General features: G+C 53.6%; 1 protein-coding gene across 1 annotated transcript in view; it reads left to right on the top strand.

The window, feature by feature from the left end:
* KCNC1 (potassium voltage-gated channel subfamily C member 1) overlaps positions 1-23,382 on the top strand; it is a 43,345-nt gene extending 19,963 nt beyond the window's left edge. Inside the window, exons 2-4 of the mRNA XM_016139511.2 lie at positions 12,028-12,961; positions 19,854-20,042; positions 21,987-23,382. Coding sequence (XP_015994997.1) covers positions 12,028-12,961; positions 19,854-20,042; positions 21,987-22,051 — 1,188 coding nt within the window. The 3' untranslated portion in view covers positions 22,052-23,382. The remainder of the gene's footprint in view (positions 1-12,027; positions 12,962-19,853; positions 20,043-21,986) is intronic.
* Positions 23,383-25,688: the final 2,306 nt, after the last annotated feature.

Genomic DNA, 25,688 nt, shown 5'->3' on the forward strand with positions numbered 1-25,688 from the left:
AGCCAACAGGATTTCCTTATAGATTAAATGTGCCACAGCATGACAGGAAGAGAGGTGTCAAGGATGACTCCAGGGTTTTTGTCAAGGACGTCCTGGAAGGATGGAGTTGCTATCTCATAAGTTGGAGAAGGCTGCAGGTGGTGGGGTGGTATAGGAGTTCAGTTGACATGTCGAGTTGGAGAGAGAGCTATTAGGCCTCCACCTAGAGATGCTAAGGACTTGGATGATGAAGTCCTGAGTTCAGGAGAAGGGCTGGGCTGCAGGTAAACATCTGCTGTTAGTGGTATCTGAATGTGTATGGGTATTTAAGCCTGGAAACTGGGTGATTCGCTGAAGTGAATGAGTGTAGATGGAGAAGAAGACGAAGGCCTGTGATCTGGGGTACCCCCATCGTTAGAGGTTGGCAAAGGACATCGAGAAGGAGGAGCCAGTGAGGTGGAAAGAGAATCAAAAGACTGACAGTTCTGGGAAGTGTGATGAAAAAGAGGGAGCGACCAGCTGTCTCAGATGCTACTGATGGTCAGTGAACATGAGGACCGGTAATTGTTCCTATGCCTGCTCCCTAGAATGTTCTTCCTTTCACCCTATATTTCCCTAGTGTTTCTTAGCCATCCTTTCAACCTCTGCACTTGTCATTTCCTCCTGGGAGCTGCTCAAACCCTAAGACTTATTGTTAAAGGCCTGTCAAATGCCTTGTGCACTCCCATTGAAGCCCTTGTCACCTCATATAGGTATGTATTTGCTTGTATGGTTAATAGATAAATGTCTGTCTTCCTTGCCAGGTGGCTGTTTTTGCTCAGTCTGTATGTGCTCAGTGCCCTGCACAGGCCTGGCATAAGCAGTAAATATTTGTTGGAGCGAGAGCAGGTGGGCAGTCAACCATGGTCCCACCTGAGTTATGTCCACTGCACTCCCCGAGCTGTCTTTCTTGGGGTCATCTTTTTATTTCCTTCCCCCTGACACACATACACACACACATACTCTGTTGGAAGTCAGGACCCCTGACTTGATACAAAAAGATAAGTGGGCACTGGGAGAAATTTCCCAGTAGATTCCTCGTATACACACCATGGATCTCAGAGCCTCAGTTTTCTCATCTGCCAAATGAAAGCAATCGAGATGGTCCTGCATATGGCTCGCTGGTGATGTGGGTGTGCGCGCATGTGTGCGCACATGCATATGCACATGTGTTATTCATATAGGACTCGAAATGTGAAGATGTGTTGTAAACTGCAGACAGCTGCACCTAGTGTCATAATAATCTTCCTCCCCAGGGCTACCTGGATGGATGTGAAAGAGATCTGCAAATGGAAGCCCTGAGCGTCGTGATTTTGGAGTAAGAGTGACCTGGTTCCAAATCTGCCTATCACTTCCAAGCTATGTGGGCTTTGGGTTTTTGTGCACGTCTTAATCACTCTGAACCTCAATTTTCTTATCTGCAAAACAGAGATAATGACATCTTCCTTAGAGGGGGTTTTAAATGAGACCATAGTTGTAATGATGATCATTGTTACTTGATAGCAGAAGATAGTGAGGTTCAACATAGCTAAATACTCCTGCCACCCAGGGCTTTGTGAGGATTGAAGAGGGTAAAGCATGCAATCCATTTAGCCATGCACAGTGAATGCTCAACAAAATCAGGCTCTGAACCAGACCAGGAGAGCTGGGACGAGAAAAGGAGTGTGATGGAAGGTGGAGGAGGCTGGCCTGCGGGAGGGATGGCTCAGAGGTGGGCTCTGAGGGCCATCTGCAGTGTGGGCAGGGCTGTCACAGAGAAGGAGAAGAGCAGGTGTGTTCTGGTGACTCCAGAGGGAAAATCTGAGACAGATGGGAGAAAGGGGCAAGGAGGTTGACTTAAACAAGAAATAAAAGCATGTCCCTAGAGCTGTCCAAAGACAGAAGGAGTGGCCTCAGGAGTTCCCCCTCGTTGGCAGTCACCACCAGAGGCATCTGCCTCAGGGTTACTGCAGAGGGGATTACTGAACTGCCCCCGTGGGAGACCTATGTATCCTACACAGGATGCCTTCCTACTCACTTCCTAACCTGGGAGTCTCAATCACGTATTGCTATTCCAATCCGTGGCACAAAAAGATTTGAGGTACATGAGACACATCTACAACGGAACTCTTAGGATAAAGAAGAAAAGAAAAAATAAGCATGTAATGAAGAGAAGAAATAGAGATACCCCAACCCCAGGTAAAGGATTAGCCCAGAAGTGAGCACCAAATTTAGCTGGGCTGCCTGGCAGTCAAGCAAAAGAGGAAATATGAAAGGCTCCGTAACTCATCAGACAAGCGCACCAGAAAACATGCACAGTTCTAAGTCCTGAGCTAGATCAGTTTTCTATGTGGAATACTGGTATTTCTCTGAGCTTAAGATGCTAATGGGAGAGGGTGTTTACTCTCTGGTCTCCAGAAGAGAGTGAGAGTTGGTTCCTGATGAGACCTTCTTTGGCCCTGACACCTAGCCTTCCTGGCCTGTGGGACTGTAGGGGCACTCTAGGACAGCACGACCCCACTCCCCTAAGGTGACCTGGGCCCGCTGTCCTCCCTGTGACCGACTAAAGTTAAAATCAAACTGGAGCAGCCAGCTCCAGCTCATGGGGCACAGCCAGGCCAAATCCTACTATGGACATCCCACCCGGCTGCTTTGAGGGGCCCATCGGTGGCTTGAAGTGCAGGGTAGGACTGATGGTGCCACTGCGAACGTCTGAGACCATGGACAAGATTCTTCACCTCTCTAAACCTCAGACTTCTCGTGTGAAAAGCAGTGATGACAGCAGAACTCACCTGAGTGGACTAGCGTGAGGTTTAAATGAGACCGCGCCTGGAGAGCACAGGACGCAGGGCCTGCCCAAGTCCAGGAAGCTGCCGGCGTTAATCCTCCATCTTGTTACCAGAGAAGCTGGAGAGCCGGGAGCTCTGGCTCACGCTCCACTCAGCGTGTGACCTTGGGTGTCCTTTCCCACGGAGCCTCATTTCCTCCCGGCCCGAAGGCAGGAGCTCACGTGGGAAACCCTGTGGGAGTGGGAATGTTAAGTCACCATCACCCCGAGGAGTGTGTCCCTCCGGCTGGAGGCCACAGTGCTGGGTCTGCGACTCGGCTTTGCCTTGGGCTGTGGCACCAGGAAACAGGCTCTGAAGGCCATGTCATTGGCTCTCACAAGGCTGTCATTTGCTTCTGGTCTGTTGTTAGTAAGTGGTAGCCAGAGCAGAATAAATTAGTGGAAAAGTGAATTTAAACACATTTCTCCCTTTAGCCATTGCTGTTGCTCCTTGCACCCCTGCCTCCATAATTTGGGGGGAAAAAACCCAAAATGCTACGTTTGGATTTTCGTGGAGAGTAGCCTTGGCCCAACTCCTGGAATGCCAGTGTACAAGAGAACTAGCAGTCTTGGGGTTCTCCTTGGCCCAGAATTCTGCCCCGGATCTGGAGAAGTCCTAGAGACTCTGCCTTTTCCTCTAGACACTTCAATAATGTTTTTCTTCCTGGAGTTTGTTATTATTATTGTGTTCATTTTAAGAATGAAGGGACTGAGTCTCCAAGTGGTTACTTGCCTGCAGTCATAAGCCAGTGGCAGAGGTGGGATTCGAACTCAGGTCTCTGAAGCCAAGTCCAGGACTCTTCCACTTTGTTGCCTGCTTCCCATGAGGTTCATTATGCTCCAGAGCTGCCTAGCACTGGGTCTCTCATCTGGCTTCATGGATCCCAAATGCCAGGATGGGGCTGGAGGCATCAGAGCCACCAAGGGCACGAATGAAAGGTAAATTTCTGGTCCCACCCACAGCTCCTGAACCCCGGTCTCTGGGTGTGGGGCCCAGGACTCTGCATGTGTATCTCCACTCAGTCTCCCCCAGCACCCTCTGCTGCCATTTTCTCCACTCCCCGTCCACCCTTCCTGTGGGTCTGGGCTTGGCCCCCACCAAGTCCTCCTTGTTGCTAAACCCAGAGACTTCTCTGACCCCGTCCCACTGGGTCTCTCAGAGGCTGTCCCTGAGGAAACACTCTCCCCCTCATCCTCTGGGACCAGGGCTGGCCTCGTTGGGCTCAGCCAGGCACAGCAGACTCAGGAACATGGACTCAGCCTCACTCATGTCACACAGGCTGGGCAGGGGCAAGGGCTGGCTCGCGCCGAAGCACAATCGTGCTCCTTTGTAACATGGGGGCACATCTGCCCCACCCTCCCAGGCGCCTCCCAGCTCGGCAGTTCCCATTCCATGACTAAGATTCTCGACTTTTCTACATCCGAGACGCTCTGATCCTAAGCTATCTGTTGTGATGGGAAAGGACAGGAGTTGGAGGGCCCACCGGGTCAGAGTGGGAGGTTTGTGTGGGGACTCAAACGATGTATTTGAATACTTCCTTCTTCCTATGTATTATTTGACTTCGTCATCACAACCACCCGGGAGGCAGGGAATGTTATCCCACTCCCTTTCTATCAAGGAATGAAGTCTCAGAAAGGGGAAGTGACTTGTCCAAGGTCACCAGCCAAGCCAGACCCAAAACTCAGGTTGGTCTGACCTCAAGATCCTGCCACAAGGGGCGGCCTCCTCTGTCTTGGTTTCTGGCTTTCTAATGACCATGCGTTCACTAGTCCAAGGCATCATCTATTTAAGACATGCCACAAGTTAAATAACAGCATGTTGGGGAAATGGGAAGAAATACTATTTTAAGAATGTGTGCATTTTATGACATATTTTCATTTCCAAAATGTGCATCTTGGAATGAAAGCAAATGGGAACCTCTGCCACCTCAAATTTGCCAGCCTAGCTACTGGGGCAGCCCTTTCCGGATATGACCTAGGTCTAGGGTCATAAGAATGGATTCAGTGAAGTGTGTTTTTGTCTCTTGAGTGTCTGGGCTCTTAAAGGCCTGGGCACTGCCTTTTCTGGACTTGGTTCATTCGCTGCCCGTACAGGATCACAGGAAAAGCGTCATGGCCCTGGGCTGGGTCTCAGCTCAGAGAACACACATTCAGAGTGCATAGCCAGACCCTGATTCCACTAGGAGATGGTTCATACATGCGTGCACATGCACACACACACCACAGTGCATACATGTCCTTGTACACACATCACACCCATACATGACCTTGTTGGTAAACACACATCAGACCCCATACATTCTTTACACACACACACACACACACACACATTTCTACCACCTGCATGAGCCACATACAGTACACACGGTGACCATTTACACAAGCCTTGTGCCCATGCCTGGAGTCAGGGCACATAAACAGATGACATACCTTCACCATGTACACACCTACTCCACATTTACACACTGCCTCCCTCATCTCGCAAGCACTCTCCCCAGCACACAGACTTTCCCAAACAGGCGCCCACACAGCGTGTGCCCTGCGCACACTCTCACACCCTCCTGCTCCCACCCTCATGTATCACCACGGGGAGCTCCTCCCACCCACTGCTCACTGAGCTGGGTGCCAAGAGGGGAGGATTCATGAGAAGGAATGGGGGCCAGGACCCCAATGCCTGGGTGGAGTGCTCAGGACCTAGCCAGGCCTCTCAGAGTCGATGGTGGAGGCATTTATTGATGGTTCAAAAAGGGACTGGATCCAAAAGAGTCCCCTCCTCAGCTCACTGCCTCTCGCAGCTCTCAGCCAGCCAGGCCACTGTGGGCATGCCGAGCCCAAGGAAGTGCAGATGAGTCTAATTCAGTTTCCAAACTCAACTCAACTGACAATTTATTTAAGCCAATTGGCCCTCTTGCCTGCTCTGCATCACTGACTCCGCATGGATTAACTCAAACGCTGTACACCTCCGCTGGGCAGATTTAATTAGGCAGAAAAACTGACCTGAAGCCTCTGGGGGCTTGGGGCTTGGACACCCGCCAGGGCTCCCCTGATTAGCCCCACTGCCTAAAGCCTTGCTGGATCTCAAAGTCCTCAGTAGGGCTCAAGTCCAAACTTCACTTTGCTGATGATGATATTGAGGCTGAGAGAGGGGAAGTAACTTGCCAAGGTCACACAGCGAGTGAGTGGCCAGACCAGAATGGTGGTCCCTGTACCACCTTACAACCATCGCCTTGTTCCTGGAACGCCAGACTGTAAGAACCACAGTGAATCCTTGAACAGTTCTGAAAAGCAAGTACAATTTTCTAAAGATGACTGTGACATAAATAATTTATAAGTGAAAGTCATAGCACATATTGGTCATTTTAATAGATAGTAAATTGCTTTTCTGATTTATGGTTTCAGGGGTGGGATTATGATAAAAATAACTTGGTGATTTATAAAATATCTTCTTAAGTCAACAGATCGTTACTAGGTTTGTCTGACTTTACAGCCAACAGCCTAACCACCCTGGTTACCATAGAAATGGGATGCCTTGCTCTGTTGCCATGGCTACCACGTTCTAGAACACAATTGGCGGGTCTCTCACAGTTTGTGATTTGGTTCTGGAAAAAAAGAAAGCCAGAAACTACCAGCTTGGGTTTATGCTGCATTATCAGGAGACCCAGCCTATGTTGTCTTGAAATTTCACAGCATGGTCGCCAGGCTGGGTGACAATTACCCCTGGGTTGCCAGGCAAAGCTCCCTTTGTGCTCGCCCCTCGTCAGCTAGCAGCCCAGGAGGAACTGACCTCATGGCTGGGGAAAGGAGACAAGGTCTGCTGGGTGGCAGGAAATCAGGAAGCCTGTGGATGATGGGCAGGCCCTAGAGAGGAGAAATCCAGGGGCTAGCACCGTCTGAGCAGGGAGGGAGGCCGAGGGCATGAGGGAAGGCTGAGGAGGCAGATGCACGGCAGGCTGGAGAGACAGATACTGAGTCAGTCACACGCAGCGGGGTTGAAGTGGGCAGAGGAAGGGCCAGCTAAGTGGCAATGCCTGAGGTCTATTTTATTCGTAGTGCATGCATCGTGTGGTGACCATTGCTGCATCATCTGTGTACTCCGAATAGATACTTGCTAGTACTTAGTAGGGGCTGCAGGGTATTTACCTAGCAGTACAGCACCTGGGTGTTCATGCTAGGTGAGGTTATCGGTATGTTTCAGTGCAGTCCATGGGCCCCTACGTTCTCTATGTGTGTGTGTGGTCTGGACACTATGCTGTAGTTTGGCCACATGCACAGTGTATATGCTTAGGTAATGGGGAGATGCGTACTCTGGGCAGTTGTATTTGTCTGTGGTCTGTGGGTGACTGTTTCATGTCTTCTGGGTGACTGGGGATTGGGAGACAGACAGCTCACATGGGGTGCGGCCCCTGCCCCTTGCTTGCAGCCTCTACAAGGAGTGACAGCTCAGGGTTGCTGTAGAGGTGACTCCCAAGGCTTGCTGCCCAGGACCTTCCAGGCAAAGGTTCCCTCCCTGCCAGAAGTCAGCTGATCCCAGGTCCTCCCCTCCCATACTCTTTCCCCTTCCCTCTGGCTGAACTTCTTGAGCAGGTTGAGGTCATCTTTCACCCTGCCTTGTCTGGGTCTTCAAGGAGGTAGGACAGGTGGGAATGTAGGCTAGAGTGTCCAAGCCTGCTGTCAGCATTGATTCCCTGAGCAAGGTGGGGCTGCATCTCCCCATGCCCCACCCTCCCGACCCTCCCCACCTTGGGGCTCCTGTGGTTCTAGGCACTAGCAAGGCCCAAGAATTATTCAGGCTTGGCTGGTCTCCAGCTGGTGAATCCAGGCACCCTGGCTCTCTCTCTCAGTGGGGACAGGCATAGTTTGCCCTCAGAGAGTCTGGGCTTTGGATGTCAAAGTCCAAGATGAACCATGCAGACATGGTCAAGGTCAGCTCCCCAGTGCAGGGCTGTATTACTAGTCCCCAGAGCTGTGGTTACCCTAGTGGTGGAAAGAGCTTAGGCCCTTGAGCTAGATAGACTTGAGTCCAAGCTGCAGCTTCATTCCTAGCTTTCAACCCTTGGTTTACCCTGAACTTCTCCGTGCCTGGGTTTCCTTTTTAACCTAATGGGGAATGATCATCTGTCTGACCAGGCTGTACAAGGATTAAAGGTGCAGAGTAGGTCTTTAGCTTTGGTAGCTTTCTCCTCTCTCCTTTATGTGTTCAGCTTTCCTGTGGAGGATTAGAAGGGAGCTGGGGACTAGGCTGGATGTGAGCTTTTGCTTTGGCTGTGTGTCACAGCCGACTTGCTAGTCTCTAGTATGTGGCTGTCTAAGCAAGCCAGGGGCACCTTTTTCCACAGCCCTCCCAAGGGCCCACTTGGACCTGGATGTTGCTGGGGCTCTGCCTGTGACAAAGCACCGGGGCTGCCAACAGCAAAGGCCAGAAGGAAGGCCCCAGGAGCCTAAGCAGGGTGCGAGGCCTGCCTTCTACCTCTCCTGGCTCCTCTGGGGAAGAAGCCCTGGTGTCTGGCTCTAGGCCTGGCTAATGCTACCTACTCCTGACTCAGCTCTTTGGGCACTGGGGCCTGGAGAGGAAAGATCTAGATAGGCTCTCCACTGATGGCTGAGAACCAAGGATTTGTTCCTACCCTAATTTTATAAGACCTGACCTGTTTCTGGGCCTCAGTTCACCTATCAGGATCTGTCCAATGAGAGGAACAAATGGGATAAGAGCTCCAAGGGCCTGTCGGGGCACCTGGGAGTGAGAAGGCTCCTGGGACATCAGTGCTTTGTCTGGGCTGTTCCCATGAGCCTCCCTGAGCACTAATGAGCCAGAGTTGGAGATAAGCTCGCTGCCTCCCAGAGGGTAAATTTGGGGGCTCCTTGGTGTAAAGAAGTCAGGCCAGGACACAGAAAGCCTTCTGTGCCAGGCTGAGGAGTTAGGGCTTTTCACTGTGGGCAGCATGGTCATGGGCAGAGCTGGGATTCCAGCGGTAGCTTGCTTCCTCTGGTAGCTTTGTGGAGGCTGGATTGGTGCTTGAGACTGAAGCCTAAAACCTGTTAGCTTTGATGACAGTGACCCTGTGGAGAGAAAGTCACATATAAGCAGAGGGGACAGAAGAGGATAGATCTTGGATGTTTTAGGAGGGGTATTCCATGATTGGTGGGAGGAAGGGAGGTACCTCCTGCCTTCTGCCATTACTCAGGGTCGGGAGCCCAGGGGTGCATTGGGCTCTGCCCTCTTGGCATCCTCTGTCACAAAGGCCAAGGAAGTGAACATGACTAAGGGCATGACCTGCCTATGGGGAGTCTGGGCTATGAATGCCAAGCTCTAAGATGGAGCCCTCCAGAGGGAATCCAGGGCCCAGTACCCAGCAGAAGAGGATATGTATTTAGCTCCAGAGCTCTGGCAACTCTGGTGATGGGAAGAGCTGGATAAACATGGGTCAGAATTGGTGACTTTTTTCAGTTGCTTCCACTTTGCTCTCCTGTTTTACCTCTGTTGTGCCCCAGGTCATCATTCTCTGGATCCTTACAGAGCTGTTTCTAGAGCTGAAAGATCTGATTTAAGTTCCTACCCTGCCCCACCTCGTCCAAACCTCACCCACTTCACAGGGCTGATGGGGCTCACCTTTTCAGGCCACTGCATTGCACTCATCTCTGTGTGTGTCCTTAACCCTCAAGCTGAGCAAGGAGCTCTCAGATGACTGGGCGAGGTCTTATTCCCCTCTGTGCTAAGCATAACCTGGTGCTTGGTGAAGAAGAAAGGATGGAAAGATGTAAGGATGGACGGGAGGGAGGGAAAGAAGAAAGATGACTAGATGCGTAGACAGAATAGAGGGAGAAAGGATAAAAGGAAGGAAGAATGAGTGGATGGAAAGAAGGGAAGGAAAGGAAGGAAGAAAAGGAAGGAAGAGGAGAATGGATAAATGCATGATGAGGAGGAGGGAAGAGAGGGAAGAACAAAGGAAGGAAGGAATGGAGGGAGGAAAGAAAGATGAGTGGATGTGTCGATGAAAGGGACGGAGAAAGGATAAAAGGAAGGAAGGACTAGTGGATGGAAGGAAAGAAGGATGGATGATGGATAGATGGATGATAGGTGGATAAAAGAAAGGAGGGATGGGCAGATTGGAGGGAGGATGCATAGGAATCAATTGATAATAGTCTAGGATAAAATTTTTGAAAAGTGCTCAATGTTCTAAAGTCTATAGGGCTATTAGCATGCTATAATGATTGGCTTGGGCAGATCTCTTCCCATTTCTGGGCTCAGGCTTCCCACCTGTAGCATGTAGCATCTTGGACCAGATAATCCCTAAAGGCTGCTCTAATGTTGATATTCTAAAATGCTAACTTTTCCCCTTCCCCTTTCCTTTCTCCTTCTCACAACCCAGAGTGTGGCTTGGAAGGTTCACATAGTTCTTGGCTTCTAGATCCCTTCCAGTTTGGGTGCCAGGTCCCATGGCCATGGTCAACACAGATAGGGCTGTTCTGGGACTTCCAGTGCTGCCCCCACCCAACTACGTGGGGAAGGACCATCAATTCAAACTAAAGAAATTTCTGGAAGCAGTATAGCTGCCTCCTGCTGCAGATACAGGATGAGACTGTGGCACTTCTTGAAGCTATCTATGAAGCCGGCTGTGTAGACCAAAGGTGCCACCTATTCCATACTGCAGCCCAGGGCTGCCTCCAGGGAGACAGCCTTGTTCCAGCCATGATCTGTTTTGGCCAAGCTGGGAGAAGGGGAGCCCAGAGGGAAAGGGGAGCAGCCGGAACATGCAGGCAGGAAAGACCAGCTGGGCCCCTAGAGGAGAGCTGTTTGGCCAGGGTTCCATCTGCCCAGGGCAGTGCCAAGGGAGGCCATGGTATGTTAGAGTTCCAGGGGGACCCAACTTCAAGAAGAGACCTTGCCTGGAATATAGTCTGAACAGGAGAGTTTGAAACTCAGCTGATTGATTCTCTTTCCTTAGGTTCCCATGTCTGCTGCAGGCTCAAGAAGCTCCATATGGGGCCATCAAACCAAACCAAAGGGTCTCCCGCACCTTTCTCCAGGGGGCTCAGGGGCAGACCTGGTGGTTCTGGACAGGCTGGGTTACTCCATTTCCTTCTCACTGGTGAGGTCTGAGAAGAGCAGGTACCTTCATATGTTTGGAAAGCCCCAGCACCCCAACAACTTCTTCCTCCCGCTCACCTGCACTCCTACTCTGGGACTGGCCAGCAGCAGGAGAGAAGCAGATTTTGTGGATTATGGTGCCTCTGAGGCTACCTGGTCCAATTCTCCTGATGCCAGAACTCGCAAAACAGGATCTCTCTCACAAACAACCATTCAGCCTCTATTTGAATACCTCCAAAGATGGTGCACTCACCTCCAGGCTGGGCACGTGAATTCCTAAGAGTAGAGAGTGAGTAAAAAAGTCATCTAAGGCCCTGAGACAGATATACATCTTCTTCAGTTCTAAGTGGGCTAGACCCTGAGAGAGACCCCGTGAGTGAGGAACAGAGTCATGAAGAAGAGAGTGAATAGATGGAAGGAGGAGGGGACAAAGAGGGAAGATGTGGCCTTTGAGAGGCCTGATTCCACCAGACCTGGCCTCTCATTTCTTCGCCGACTTCAACCCCAGAAGGTTAGGCCACTTGTATTGGTCAGGGTGGCTAAATGCTTGAATCAGTTTCTGCACCTCCAAATCACAGTGGCTTAACACAGTAGAAGTTTATTTCCCACTCAGGCAATAGTTCAGTGAGAGTATTTAGTGGTTTTTCTTTCCAGGGAGTCAGGCTTCTTCCTTCTGGTGGCCCTGCTGGCCCCTAGGGCTTCAGCATTTGCCTGGCAGTGGATGGAAGAGCGAGTATGGATGATTGAGTAGGAAGGTTTTATGAGCTAGGCCTGGCGTTAATGCACACCCCTTTTGTGCCCTGTCCACTGGCCTGAACTCAGTCACATGACCCCATCTAACCCCAAGGGAGGCTGGGAAATGCAGTGCCTACAGGAGGAAAGGGCAGGCGTTTGTGAAAACAAAGCACTCTCTGCCCCAAGCCCTAACTCCTCAAGCTTCTTTCCCCCATGCGCTGAGGAGGGAAAGGCGGTTTGTCAGCTTGGCCCCACGTTGGAGGGGTCATCGTGCAGGTGTCTTCCGACTCTGGCTGACGGGGCTCAACACAAAGGCACCCCAGTGTTCTCTGCTCTGGGAGAGAGGGCCTCCCCTCTGACACTGTGTGTTTCTCCCCCGCAGTACGTGGCCTTTGCCTCCCTCTTCTTCATCCTGGTCTCCATCACTACCTTCTGCCTGGAGACCCATGAGCGCTTCAACCCCATCGTGAACAAGACGGAGATCGAGAATGTTCGGAACGGCACGCAAGTGCGCTACTACCGGGAAGCGGAGACGGAGGCCTTTCTCACCTACATCGAGGGTGTCTGCGTGGTCTGGTTCACCTTCGAGTTCCTCATGCGTGTCGTCTTCTGCCCCAACAAAGTAGAGTTCATCAAGAACTCGCTCAACATCATTGACTTTGTGGCCATCCTCCCCTTCTACCTGGAGGTGGGCCTGAGCGGCCTGTCCTCCAAGGCTGCCAAGGACGTCCTGGGCTTCCTGCGTGTTGTCCGCTTCGTGCGTATCCTGCGCATCTTCAAGCTGACCCGCCATTTCGTGGGCCTGCGGGTCCTGGGCCACACACTCCGCGCCAGCACCAACGAGTTCTTACTGCTTATCATCTTCCTGGCCCTGGGCGTCCTGATCTTTGCCACCATGATCTACTATGCCGAGAGGATTGGGGCACAGCCCAATGACCCCAGCGCCAGTGAGCACACTCACTTTAAGAACATCCCCATTGGCTTCTGGTGGGCCGTGGTCACCATGACAACGCTGGGCTATGGAGACATGTACCCGCAGACGTGGTCCGGCATGTTGGTGGGAGCACTGTGTGCGCTGGCAGGCGTGCTGACCATCGCCATGCCTGTGCCTGTCATCGTGAACAATTTTGGGATGTATTACTCCTTAGCCATGGCTAAGCAGAAACTACCAAAGAAAAAAAAGAAGCATATTCCACGGCCACCGCAGCTGGGATCTCCCAATTATTGTAAATCTGTCGTAAACTCTCCACACCACAGTACTCAGAGTGACACATGCCCGCTGGCCCAGGAAGAAATTTTAGAAATTAACAGAGCAGGTAGGAAACCTCTTAGAGGCATGTCGATCTGACCTTTCACCTCTGCCCCCGTAGCGATGATTCCAGATTCAGTCAGACTGCTTCCTTAGTTCCGTGGGCGACCCCGGACCCCTGCTCTCAATCTCGAGGTGTGGAGCCTGGGGGCCCAGGAAGATGCTGGGCAGCCAAATTCACGAGGCGAGAGCCAGCTAGAGGAACCTCACTGGTGGCCCTGGGTAAGGAGGTTGACGTGCTGGTCTCGTGAGGTTCTGAAGAGACGACGTGGCCCGCGTGGTTGCTGAGGACTCTCTTAGCAGGAGCCCGGGGGTGGGGGCGCTGCTGCTCGTCGGGCAGGAGTCCAGCGTGAGTCTCTGACTCAGGCCACTGACCTGGTGTCCAGACAGGGCGGGGGCGGGTGTGATTTGGAAATGGCAGACAGCTTCTGATTTGGTCTTTACGTGGCTCCCTTCAGGCTGTGCAGACGGCACAAATGGTGCATGGGATCGGGTGGGAGGGTCTCTGCAAAGGCAGTAGGAAGGCTTCTCACCCCTGACAGAGCCTGCCTCCATAGCTGAGTAGCGCCCCTGCTCTGACTCCAGCTGCCTAGCTCCAGGTGTGTCTTAGGAGACGCCTCTAGCCCTCCATAACAAGCTTACTTCCCCCACAGCATGCCGAACCAACTCATCCTCTACCACCAGTCTAGAGTTTAGCGTTTATCTTTAGGAACCTGTTGGAGTGACTCTAGCTTTCACGTTGTCTGTTTGGGTTGATGGTCGAGTGGGAGTGTCCGATGGCCTTCTGATGGAAGCGGCTGGCGAGCGAAGGACTAGAGGGGCCACCACCCCGGGCAGCTTAGACGAAAGCGCTACAGACCAGCAACGATCTCCCACCGAGGGTTCTCCCCACTTCTGGCAGTAGGGACTGCAGCAGCAATACACGACACCCCAACCAGTGTACAACCACTTTCCCGCGAATTCGGTGGGAGGGGGGAGGGGGGGCCATGAAACAATACTAGTCACCGTGGGATATATTCTCATATTCCATGGCTAGTGGTTCGTTATGGGACTATCTCAGTTTTATGAGAACCTGCACATAGCACATAAAGTTGATCACGGGGCTCTGGTCCGAAGATATAAAGCCCATAGTCTACCTCTACCCATGGAATACCATCGACTTATTCTGTGGACACAGGGATTTCAAGGGAATGGATGACCCAGAGAAGAATACAGCACTGAGCTAAGAAGGAGCGTGGGGTGAGGGAGGCTGAGTGAGTGATAAGTAGCTTTTTAATCTGTGAAGGACATCCCAGGTCCAGGTCTGGCAGGGGGCCTGCAGTAGTTCAGCCCTAGATGAGCAAGTTTCCCTCAGTTTGGGTGGCCTCCCCTAGCAGATGACTAATTCTGTCCCCCCTGCTGATATGTTCTCTGGCCCACCCCCACCCCCACCCCCGCCTTCTCCAGATGTGGCTTCATCCCACAGTTGTGCTGCCCAGAGCAGTCCCTCCAAGGCCCACTTCTCTGCCCATGGGGGCTCACTGACCCCTTTTCACACCCCCTGCCCATCCCCCTTCCTGGGATTCCTGCAGGAATGTGGTTAGTGTCCTGGGCTGAGCCAGAGGAGTCTCAGAAGTTGGAATAGGGAGCCTGAGGTGGGGCTGTGCTCCCTGGCTTAGGCATGGCTCCTGCTTGGGGAGTCAGGCACAGACTGGTAGAAAGCACCTGCCCCACTTCTCTGCCTTGAACTAGCTAGCTGTTGGACCTCAGGAGCCGCTGTCATGGCAAGGACAATTCCTGGGGTTCTGGGGGACGGTCTGGGCTGGCCTAGCCCCGAGTACCACTCTGGGCCCCAGCAGGAAGAGCTCAGCCTGAGTGGCATCACCATGGCACTACTTGGCCCTTCCATCACATCCTTTCCAACACTAGACCTTTCAGGATTGGTACCCCAAGCATGGGTACCAGGCCAGCCTGTCGAGGATCCCCAGTTCGCTCCAGTCAGGCACAGATGCCTCTGTACTCCTAGACAATGCCAGTATTCTCCGAGTGCTAAGGGCACACACACACACACACACACACACACACACACGCATGTGCACATGCATGCACACACAGTGCAGACGTGTGTGCCTGACATGTATGCCAGCTAGTTCCAGGGACACAAGCCCTCTTCCCATGCTGCAGGAGACCTGTAAAGCCCATGCACTCCTGTTGGATCGCCTGGACCCCACAACCATGGAGCCCTGCTCCTAGGAGCCTCCTTGCTCTGGACCCAGATCTCAAGAACCCAGGGCTGGCATGAACAGTCTCTGCTGCTGAGGAGGTAGTCTGGGCCCTCCCAAGCTTGTCCTCTGGAGCCCGGATGCTGAGATCCTCCTGCCTTCCCACCACCCTTCCCCATCCCCACACTTGATCTCCATTCCCTTCTCAAGTACTCACTTACCCTGGTGGTGCTATTCTGATATGCGGACCTGTCCACCTTGGCTCTGAGACACCACGCCCCCTGCCCCCGCCGCCCCCCACCTCATCCCACACCAGAACACTCATTCCTCCAAAAGCTGGCGTGTGAGACCTGAATTCTCTATCACCAAGAGAGGGGTGTGAGCCTTAGGAAGTGTCCCCTCATCACTGCTTCCCTTAGTCCCTTCCTGGTCACCTTCTTTTCTGTTTGCAGCTCTCCACCCACCTAGATAGGCATGGGGCTGGGGGTGCACTTGTGAGCGGGATGGGGGAGGCCAGAGGTGAGGAAAGCAAACGTGAGTGGCGACCGGGCCCTGCAGGAACTGAGGGAGGCGAGGTGCCGCCCCCACGTTCTTTGCAACCTCCCTCCACCCCTAAGGGCAGTCGAGTGGCCTCAGCCAAACCTGGGGTTCTCCACTTCCACTTTTGGAACCCGGGTTGGGGCCAAGTGCAACGTGCTGAGCTCTGAGGGCACCCCTCCCACCAAGCAGGACCCCAGGACTCCAGCAAGTCCTCCCAGTTGTGGCCGCAGTCCCTTCCCCTCCCCTCTACCTCCGGTCTTTCCTGAAGCCTCAGGACTGTGTGACTGTGTGATGGTCTGGTCTCCTCCTCTGTATCATGGCTAGCATGGCCTCAGTGTTGGGGGATTTGTCCTGGGGGGTTGTAGGGCCCCTCAGGGGATGCCGGGAGGGCGCCCCACATCGTCAGGGGCTATTGGGGGCTGATGGCCCAGGAGAACTTTCTCCTCTCCCGGAAAGAAGCGCCCTTCCCCGTCCGTAGTTGGGGGTGGGGGTGGCCTGGACCATTTTTTTTTTTTGCTCTGGACAACTCAGATTGCTCCCTGTGTCCTGCCATGTCCATTCACGTGTGTCTTGTTCATCTCTGCTCCTGTGACGTGGGTTGGTCCTCTGTGGTGCTGTATCCGGGGCTGTGGGGTCCCACCATAGGTGAGCAGGGGGCTGGCATGGGGGAGGGGTGGTGCCCACAGGCACACAGAGCAGCAGCGAGGCCCCAGAGAAGACCCTGCCTGGGCCCCTGGGAGCTACCCCTGCAGCCTCTGGGTCATCTTTGGGGAGGGGATGGGGGGTTCTCCCTTGAGCAGCCGAGTCCAGAGGACCCCTGGCCCCGGACCACCACCTTTCCCTTGCTGGGCTGCAGAGGGTGCCAGGGTGGTGCTAGCCCACGGGGCAGGGCGGGTATGGGCTGGGCCCCTCTGCACACGCTGACCAAGTTTCTGCTCGGATACAGGGCCGGGGTGGGCAGCTGGTGCCCTGAATGGAGTCCACGTGGCCCCCACGGGCCAAGGGGGAAGGATCAGAGGAACGAGCCAACTCTGAGGGCCAGGCCTGGGTGTTCTTTTCCGTGTTGTTCACATTCTCTCTTTTCCTCTCTTTCCACTAATCATATTTCTCTCTCTCTCTCCTCGTTTTGTTGCATGACTTGTGCCAGTTCTCGTGATTGTACTCTGCTCGTGTCTCTCACAGACTGTCCCCAGTTAGCCTGGGACTTTTTCCCTGATCCCCTTGGCCGGGCAAATTCCTTGGGGCTAAGCCCGAGGAACATGCCCAGCAACCCCGACCCCACCCCAGCCCCGTGCGCTCCCCCGCAACCGGCGCCCACTGCTGGTCTGAACAGTAAGTACAATGGCGGTGCCTGGAGACCAGGGCAGAAAAGCCCTGGCACCAGGTTCTCCTTGCTCCAAAGTTTAAAAAAAAATGACCCTTTTGCGGATGCTCATCTTTCTCAGCCCATTTCAAAGCCTGGAAACCATCTCCGTGAGACGCTGCCCATGCTGCCATTTCATCATCGCAAGCCCTCGGGTGGAGTGGGGGCCAAGGGGCCCTGGGCCGGGGGAGGAGGCTCCCCGCCTTCTGGGGAGCAGATGGGAATGGAGGCTCCCAGTGGCCATCTCATCCAAGGGGTCGAGGCGGGGGCAGATGGTGGGGGGGGGAGTCTTGGGTGAGCTGACCCTCTGGCCTTTTTCACGGGTTCCCCGGGTTTAGAGAGTCAGCCCCTCCTTGGTTTCTCCCTCTTCCCACCGCTCTTCTGGAGTTGGGAGGGAGAACGCTCCCAGTTTCTGAGAGTACCCCAAACCACGGGTAAACCAACAGCCCAGGGGAGCTGGCTCCTTCACAGAGTGAGACCTAAATACCCCCACCCAGTCATACCCCTTTCTCAAAGTCGTGGTAGACAGGAGAAGTGGGCCCGCTCATGTCCAGGGTGGGAAAAGTGCAAAGCTCATATCCACCCGGGGATCCCTGATGGCTGCCCCCTGGCTCCTGGCCCTGCAGGGAAAACCACCCCTAACTTTGGACCCTTTAAAAGCCGTGAGAGCTGGATGTTCTGGGTGCACGGCACTGTGGGGCAGAGCCATGGGGTAGGACTTGCTGTTTTCCCCTTGAGGAGAATTTGTGCAAGGTACTATGGGCCCTGACTTCTACAGCTTCATCCACATCTTCCTCCCTTAGCCTTCCCTTCCTTCGCCCCAACTACCCTCCTCCTCAGCCCAGAGACCCTTAGGAGGGAAGCCAGGGGCCAGCCAGAGTGGGAGGCAGGACCAGCGTGTCTGTGCGCGCACGCGTGTGCCTGCAGACATGCCTTACGTGCTAGGCAGCCCCTAGACCCTAGAGAGGCTCCAGCCCCAGTCATGTGGTGTCAGAGTTACCTTGGTAACTGGCCTTTCTGGCTCAGAGTAAATCGGGGAGTGAAGCCCCTGGGATTTGTCAAGAAACGTACTGTACGTGAAATGCTTTGCCATCTTGTATGACAGACTTTTTTTAAGTTCCAAAATTATGATGGGATTTTTTTTTTTTGGATTTGCTTTATGAATAAACCTGATTGGTCCATTTCTCTTTTGACTGACTGCCTCTTTGTAGTGACATGACGTGCACACAGGCTGTGATCCCACCTGCGGACACGCTGAGCGTGTGCCCGCGGAGAAGGATCACCTCCGCGTGCAGTTACGTGATGTGAACAGGGTCACGGAAAAGGCCCGAATCGGGAGGAGGTTGTCTCCAGGTTCCCCCCCCCCCCGCCCCGCCTTTAGTCTTTCAGAGAGCCTACCGTGCTGTGGTCCTACCCATGTTGGTATCGTCTTCCCCGCAGGCTCTCACCCTAGATGAAGTCTTTGAGAAAGTCATGGTGCCTACCGTGAGGACTGAGTTGGCTCCACTCTGGCCAGGAAGATTCTGCTTTGAGAGCAGAGAGAGTGGGGTAGGCTCAGTCCCCAGGAGTGATGGGTGGGGGCAGAGGCCAGACAGAGCTGCCTCTGCTAGTTCCAGAAGCTTCCATGGTGCTGCTTCTGGACTTGGGAGAGTGGGCTCCCTGCTCTGGCCACACTTTGCCCGCCCCCTCCCAGTGACCACGCCCCCAGAGCTCCTCCCGTGTTTCTTCTCAGGCCACCACGGAGGCCAAGGCCCATCTTCCCCACCTGAGTCCATCAGCCACTGTTGTCCTCACACATCCATTTGCTCTGCTTTTCGGGTGACGCTGCTGAGAGGAGACAGAGGAATGGGAGCCCCCTCCCGATCATGCCCCGCTGTCACTGTCTCGTGCATACATCCCTGTTGTGCCTGTGCGAGCTGACCAGGCCCACTTGGGGCAGCGCAGGGTGGAAGGCACTGGCCCCATCGCATGGGGGTCAGAGCGGACTGAGTGGCCAGTGAACGTGCGTGTGGGATGGCGCAGGGTGGATGGTCCAGCTGGGTCTGCATGGGAGATGGAGGAGACTGTGTGGCTAGGCCCGGTCTGTGTGGGGATGGAACATATAGGGTGATGAGGCTGAGTGTGTACGGAGGACAGAGGAGACCGTGGCCAGGCCTCGTCTGTGTGGGCGGCAGGGCATACAGGGGCCAGCTTGGATCCACGTGGGGGGCCCGGGCAGGCTAAGTGATCAGACAGGGTGTGTGTGAGGCACAGCATGAAGTGAGTGATCAGATGGGATCCAAATGGAGAATGGGCTAAAATTGATCGATGAGGTCTGAATGGGGCTAAGGAAGCCTGAGCTGTATACGGGTGGGAGGCGACCGGGCTGTGGTCAGCAGCAGAGGTCAGAAAAGGCTGCCTCTCTGGACTGGAGTGTTTCTGCGTGTCTGTCTGTCTGTCTGCTCCCTGAGCTCTGTGTCTGGCCCCTCGCCCATGTCTGCATCCGCACCATCCTGTCTCATTGGCCCCGCCTTGGGCCCTGGGCCCAGCCCCTAGCACCACGCTTGCTGGGCCCGCCAGCTCATCTTTTTGCAAACTTTGAGCAAACCCAGAGCCCCTCCTTTGCAGCACAGTGGTCAGCCCGCAGGCTGCCTGAATGAGCCAGGGCCCCCCAGCCTCGTGCCTCCCTCCATGGCCTGCTCGCTTTTCCATCCTCCGGGATGGGCTGCCCTTTGTCGATGCCCCCGCTCTGGCCTTTCCCCTCCCCTACTAAACAGTTTTCAGTGTCTCAATAGTTTCTGCTTATATGTTTGAAGATTCCAAACTGAATGGGGAGGTGGCGAAGGCCGCGCTGGCGAACGAAGACTGCCCCCACATAGACCAGGCCCTCACCCCCGATGAGGGCCTGCCCTTTACGCGCTCGGGCACCCGCGAGAGATACGGACCCTGCTTCCTCTTATCAACCGGGGAGTACACGTGCCCACCTGGTGGAGGAATGAGAAAGGGTATGTAGAGGAGGCTGGGGCACTGCATCAGCTGGGCCGCCTCGCGCTCCTGCAGATGGGTGGGTGGGGCGGTGGGCAAGGGGTGCTGAGGGGCAGGCAGGCACGCCGATGGGGGGCGAGGAGTGGAAGGAGCCCCCAGGGCCAGCCAAGTGGCATGTCAGGCTGGCAGAGAGAAGCTGAGGTCCAGGCAGCTGTGGGGTGGTACCGAAAGGGTAGATAGGAACTTGGAGACAGGCTGGCTGACTACAGGCCATGACCCTAAGGCTGGGGGATACCTGGGGATACCCATAGATGTGGGAGGAGTCCCGGATGCTTCAGGTTGCTCTGGCAGATGGCAAGTCAGGCCCAAAAGGCAAAGTGACCTCCCCTGTCCCTCGGTTGAGGAGGCAGTGTGATGGGCCTGGCCTGGCCTGGACCCTGTGGCCTCGGCCACCCAAGATTCATGTCCTGAAAGAGACCTCCTTTGAAGAGAATCCACAGATTAGTGGGAGAGGAAGAGAGAGGTGGCTTCAGGCCCTGGGGGTGAGGCCATGGTCCTTGCAGAGGGAAGGTGTGTGCCAGTCAGAATATTGCTAGTGGCAGACAGAGAATTTGCCAAGAGAAAGTGGTTACTCAGGACTCTGCAGCCCCTTCCATCCCCAGCGCCCATTAGCCGGCCCGGGTGTGGTCAGCGCCCCCTTGTGGTTGGTGAAGGCTGAGCCTGAGGTGGCCTCTCCTCAGGGACTCCTCCTACCCGACCCTTATCTTAGGCAGACACCCTGGGGAAAAGATTTCTACTAGAGCCTGACTGAGCATGGGCTGGGGAGAAGCTTGGGGCGGGGCCCCAGAGCACCCTAGCTCAAGGTTTCCGGTATTGGCCTGGGCCTGGAAGGCGGAGGAAGCACAGCGGACTGGCTGGGCAGCTCATGCATGTCTGGGAGCACCTCACATGCTCACACAGGGTGCATGCTGACTGGGGTGAGCAGGTTGGGCCGCAGAGATGGTTGTTTTCAGAGTAACAGTTGGTGTAACCTGTGGCCATTCACAGTTGCTCCAGTATTTGAAGTGGTTCGATAATTCACAAGGAGAAAATGCAGAATTCAAAATAAAGGGCAAACACAGAAGAAGAGAGGCAGCTTATGCTGAGATGGGCAAAGTCCTTTTCCTGATCCGGGCTGGTCTCTGCTTCCTGGCCCGGCCTGGAGGTCCCTTGGACCTCGGGGCGGCATAGCGCTGCGCGCATGGAGCTGCATGGCGGAGGGAGGGCTGCCAGCCTTGACGCCTTCCAGGGATAGGCCTAGCGCTCCCCTTCACGACGGGCTTTTTTCCCCAGGGGGAGGCTCTAGAATGCCAGGAGCAGGGGCAGCCGAGGGCAGTGAGGGGGAAGCAGGTAGGCTGTTCCCGATGGCTGTGCTCTGCCTGGTCAGGTCTCGTGGGCTCGAGTTGCCTGCCTCCTTCATCCTGAATGTTAGATCAATCTGTGTGGCCTGAAAGAGTAGACAGGAGAGTCTCTTTACTGTGCTTCCAGAAGCCCAGGGAGCGTGGGACAGAGGAAGACCCCATTCCCTGTAGTGACCAGGGACCCCAGTGGCAGCCACTGTCCACGGGTGGTGTGGGTGCCAGTCTTTGGGAGGCACCGAGGGTGAAGTGCACATCTCCCTGGCCCCGCTCTCGTGGAGTCATGACAGCCACCAAGGACTTGCTTTTCTCAGGATATTTCCAGGCCATAAACATGTGCAGAGTAGGACAAGAGTTAGGGGCTCTACCTGTTCCCCCAGGAGAGAGAGAAAGAGGAGTGCTAGGCTGGCTCACTGCATGGGAAGCCAAGCCAGCTGGAGAAGACTCTGCCTGCCTCTGCATGTGGCTGTTCTGTCTTTCCTCCTCCTTCCTTAAAAACTAAGTACCAAGCGGGATGGGAAAGCCAAGAAGAGAAGCTCAAGTGTTAATTGTATTCTTTACATACAGATCTTTGCAAAGAAAGCCCTGTCATTGCTAAGTATATGCCGACAGAGGCTGTGAGAGTGACTTGACCAGGCGGCTTGGCCGAGGACACTGGTGGCTATTAAGCATCTGGGTGGACCTGCAGCCCTTCCTCACCCTCGGACAGAGTAAATTCACGCCATGCAGGTTTGCCGGACGAGTCCGAGTGGCCCAGGCATTGTACTAGGACGGACGTAGCTTTTTCTACGGCCAAATGGTAACTGACCGTAGAGGATTTCTTTTCCTTCTTTTCATTTTTTAAAATTTCGTTTTATTTGGGGAGGGGGGCGGAGGGGTTCCTTAGCATGACTTGCATGAAGTTAAACAGAAAACCCAGCAAACCAAACCCCCGCCCCTGCAACTGTATGATTACCCTGAACAACAACAACAACGAAAAGAAAAAAGCAAAAGTCCTCTATTTTCTTTCAAAGCTCTTTACTTTTATACACGTTGTTGGAGCCAGACTGTAAGGGCATTCGGTAGCAACCTGTACATTAAATGTGGGAGGCGTGGGGGGTGGGGGGAGGCCTGGGGGTGGGAACAAATTGCTTCCCTTTTTGTACACGAGATCGAGAGGAAAGGTTCTAAAAAGGGCAGTCGGTCAGTCATCGGTCATATTGACCTCACCCTCATAATTCATCTCTCATGCGGAAACCGAGAACTTTGCTCCAAATAGAATTGTGGAAACTCGTACTGCCGCCTTCTTCCCTGTTTGGCATGCTTGTGACCCAGCGGACATCGCCCCAAGACCCCTGACAGCGGCTAGTCTAGGTTGATTCTCTCATCTTTTCGGTGTGTAGATCCAGTGTGACCAACTTTCATAACAGATTGTTCATAGTAAATAATCAATGCCGTATGGATTTTCCACGTGTTTCTTTAGAGCACCAAACAATCAGGACCACGGGAGGGGTGGCCCTCCTCCACCTTTATTAAGGCACAACCTGACACTGTATGCAACTTAGCACTTCAGAGTAAGAACTGCATGCCCAATGTTATGCAAAGCGATTCTAGCATGAAATAAATTTTGTATCATGGTTTCTGTATAGTCTAAAGCAGATTTGTTTTCCTGAAGCAATCGGAGGTTTGCAGAGACACACTTCTGCATCTCGAATAAATATAGTATTTTCCCAAAAGAAACAGAGGACAGTAGCTTGGCTTTGGTCTGATTCTAAAATTAGTGGTGGGGGGTGGGGTGGGGAAGGATGATATTTTTGAAAAACACATGCTTGAGTAAAAAAAAAAAAAATGCAACATCTCGAGCTTTCACTGCAGCTCGCAACATTTCCTGGAAAGAGAGCAATGCTGCTTTAGCTCAACACCCTCCCCTCCCTGGGCCCTGGCCCTCAATAATAAAAAGCTGACTTTTGAGATGAAGCACGGATCTGGGTTTTTATTGCCTCAGGCAGTGTTGCAATTCGTTTTCTGGGCCTCTGGTCAGGCCCTAAGGAAGAAGTTGCTCCCTAGACGCCCCCTGCAGATCCTGTTGGCTGAGGGGAGGGAAGCGGCTCTCAGGAAGGACTGGGCATGCAAAGACCTGACCTCGGATGAGCACATCCTCTAGAGCAGGGGTCCCCAGCCCCCGGGGCCACAGATGGGTACCGGTAAGTGGCCTGTTCGGAATCGTGCCGCACAGCAGGAGGTGAAGTACCTGGCGAGCTGGCGAAGCTTCCTCTGTGTTTGCAGCCGCTCCCCAGCACTAGCATCACCACCTCAGCTTCACCTCAGAGCATCAGGCATTAGATCCTCACAGGAGCACCAGTCTCTGGTGCCAAAAAGGTTGGGGACCACTGCTCTAGGGGTTCACCGACACAGAAACATCTCTGTGAGTCATGCATTATTCATGACTCCTTGAATCTGGGCATGTTAGACCTCCCAGCCCCCATGCAGACCATGGTCTCCACCCTCTTAGTGCCATTCTTAAGTCCGATGGAGCCAGAGGCAGAAGTATGACTGACAGGTCTGGGTGCCTTACCCAGCTGCACCCCACTGGGCTCAGCCTGGTGGAGCACCTTATCCCATACCCCTTAGTCAGCCCAGAGGCATCTTGGAAGGGGTGGAGCCCACTCCTAGGGATCTTTGTCATTCTCTGGAGCTACTGGGTATATATGAGATTCCTGTGCAATATGTGATCATTACATTACTAAAGAAATAAATGCTCAGGTTGTTTGCTTGGTTTTGGTTGGGGATAGAGTAGGGGATTGGGGTTCCAATTCTTTTTCTATCCATTAGAGAAACTAGGAATGAGTAGGTAGAAAAGCCCCTAACAGTCGTGGCAGTCAACTTCTGAGCATTTTATACACAAGTAACGGAGGCTCACAGAGGGGAGTGATCTGCCCAGCACTACAAACAAGTGGGTGTCAGTCTTATTTTAATTTCGGTTCCTTTGACACTTCCCAGCCTGGCCTGAGTCAAATGATCAGATCGAGGAGGGAGCTGCAGGTGGGGGTCCAATTCCCATCTAACAGTTTCTCGTCCCCTCTAAGCATTTGCCTCAAGTTCCTGGCACCTTGCGTGGAGGGGGAACCAAAGGGTGGGGTTCAGTGAGGCAGTAAGTACAGTAAGGCCCCTGCCCAGCGGGCCTGTAGCCAAAGGGCTGCCAGATCTACACTGTGTGTGTAACAGCCATTTATAAGCATCAGGATATGGGAGCCAAGCAGTCTCAGCTGCTGCATGGCAGGTAATATGCCCTGTACCTGGGGTCTGCCCTGGAGGAAGTACCTTTGGTGGACTTAAGCAAGACTCAACACAAAGCCATTTGGAGTAGGGGTTTTCAGGGACACAGTAGCTAATGGAGAACGGAGATTAACATACTTAACACCTGCTTTGTGTGGGGCATCTGAGAAAAGTTGTCTAACGATAGCCCATGAAAATTCAACGTGCCCATTGTAGAGGCAAGGGAACAAGGTACCGAAGTAACTGGCCCAAAGCCACACCGCCAATGAAATGACGAAGCCAAGATTTTAACTCAGGTGGTCTGACTCCAGAGCTCAGGGTAAGCTGTCCCAAGGCCTTCCTGGGGCTGAGGGTGGAATTGATCAGAAAACGGGTTGCTGGTGCTGAATCCCAGGACCCTGAGGACCTGGACTTCTCCCTCATCCCCAACCTGCTGAGCTGAACCTGGTACTCCTGATCCTAGGGCTACCCTTTGTCTGTGCCCCTTGTCTGGCTCAAGGCCCTGGACAGGCCACTTCCCAGTTAGGATCTGGGGCCAGATTTCACTTGACTCCTTGTCAAGTGAAACCTTATATGAAGTTTAGTATACAATATACATTAAAATAAAGCTGCTGTGAATCAGGTAGAGGGGCCACTTTACCTGCTGCTCTGAACTTTCCACATACACATCTGACCATCATCTCGCCTGCTTAAACGCCCTGTTTCCCTATGAATGAAGTCGAATCTCCTTAAATTGGTTACCAAGGTTTCTCCTATCCCAGCTTTCACCTCCCTCTGTGCTCCAGACACTGAAATTCGGAACTTGCAGCAGTTACACATATGCTTCTTAGGACCTGGAACTCCCTCCAACTAACTTGCTAACCCCCAGTTTTGATTTATCACTAAGTCACTTTACTCAGAAGTGGTGGATGTCTGGGGGCCTGGCGCGCAGCTTGACTCTGAGCCCGAGGCCAGGATTCACTGTTTCTAAGCACAATCTCATATAGCTTTGGCCAGATGTCCCACCGAGACCAA

The sequence above is a fragment of the Rousettus aegyptiacus genome, unplaced genomic scaffold, assembly GCF_014176215.1.
Source record: "Rousettus aegyptiacus isolate mRouAeg1 unplaced genomic scaffold, mRouAeg1.p scaffold_m13_p_5, whole genome shotgun sequence".
Lineage (NCBI taxonomy): Eukaryota > Metazoa > Chordata > Mammalia > Chiroptera > Pteropodidae > Rousettus > Rousettus aegyptiacus.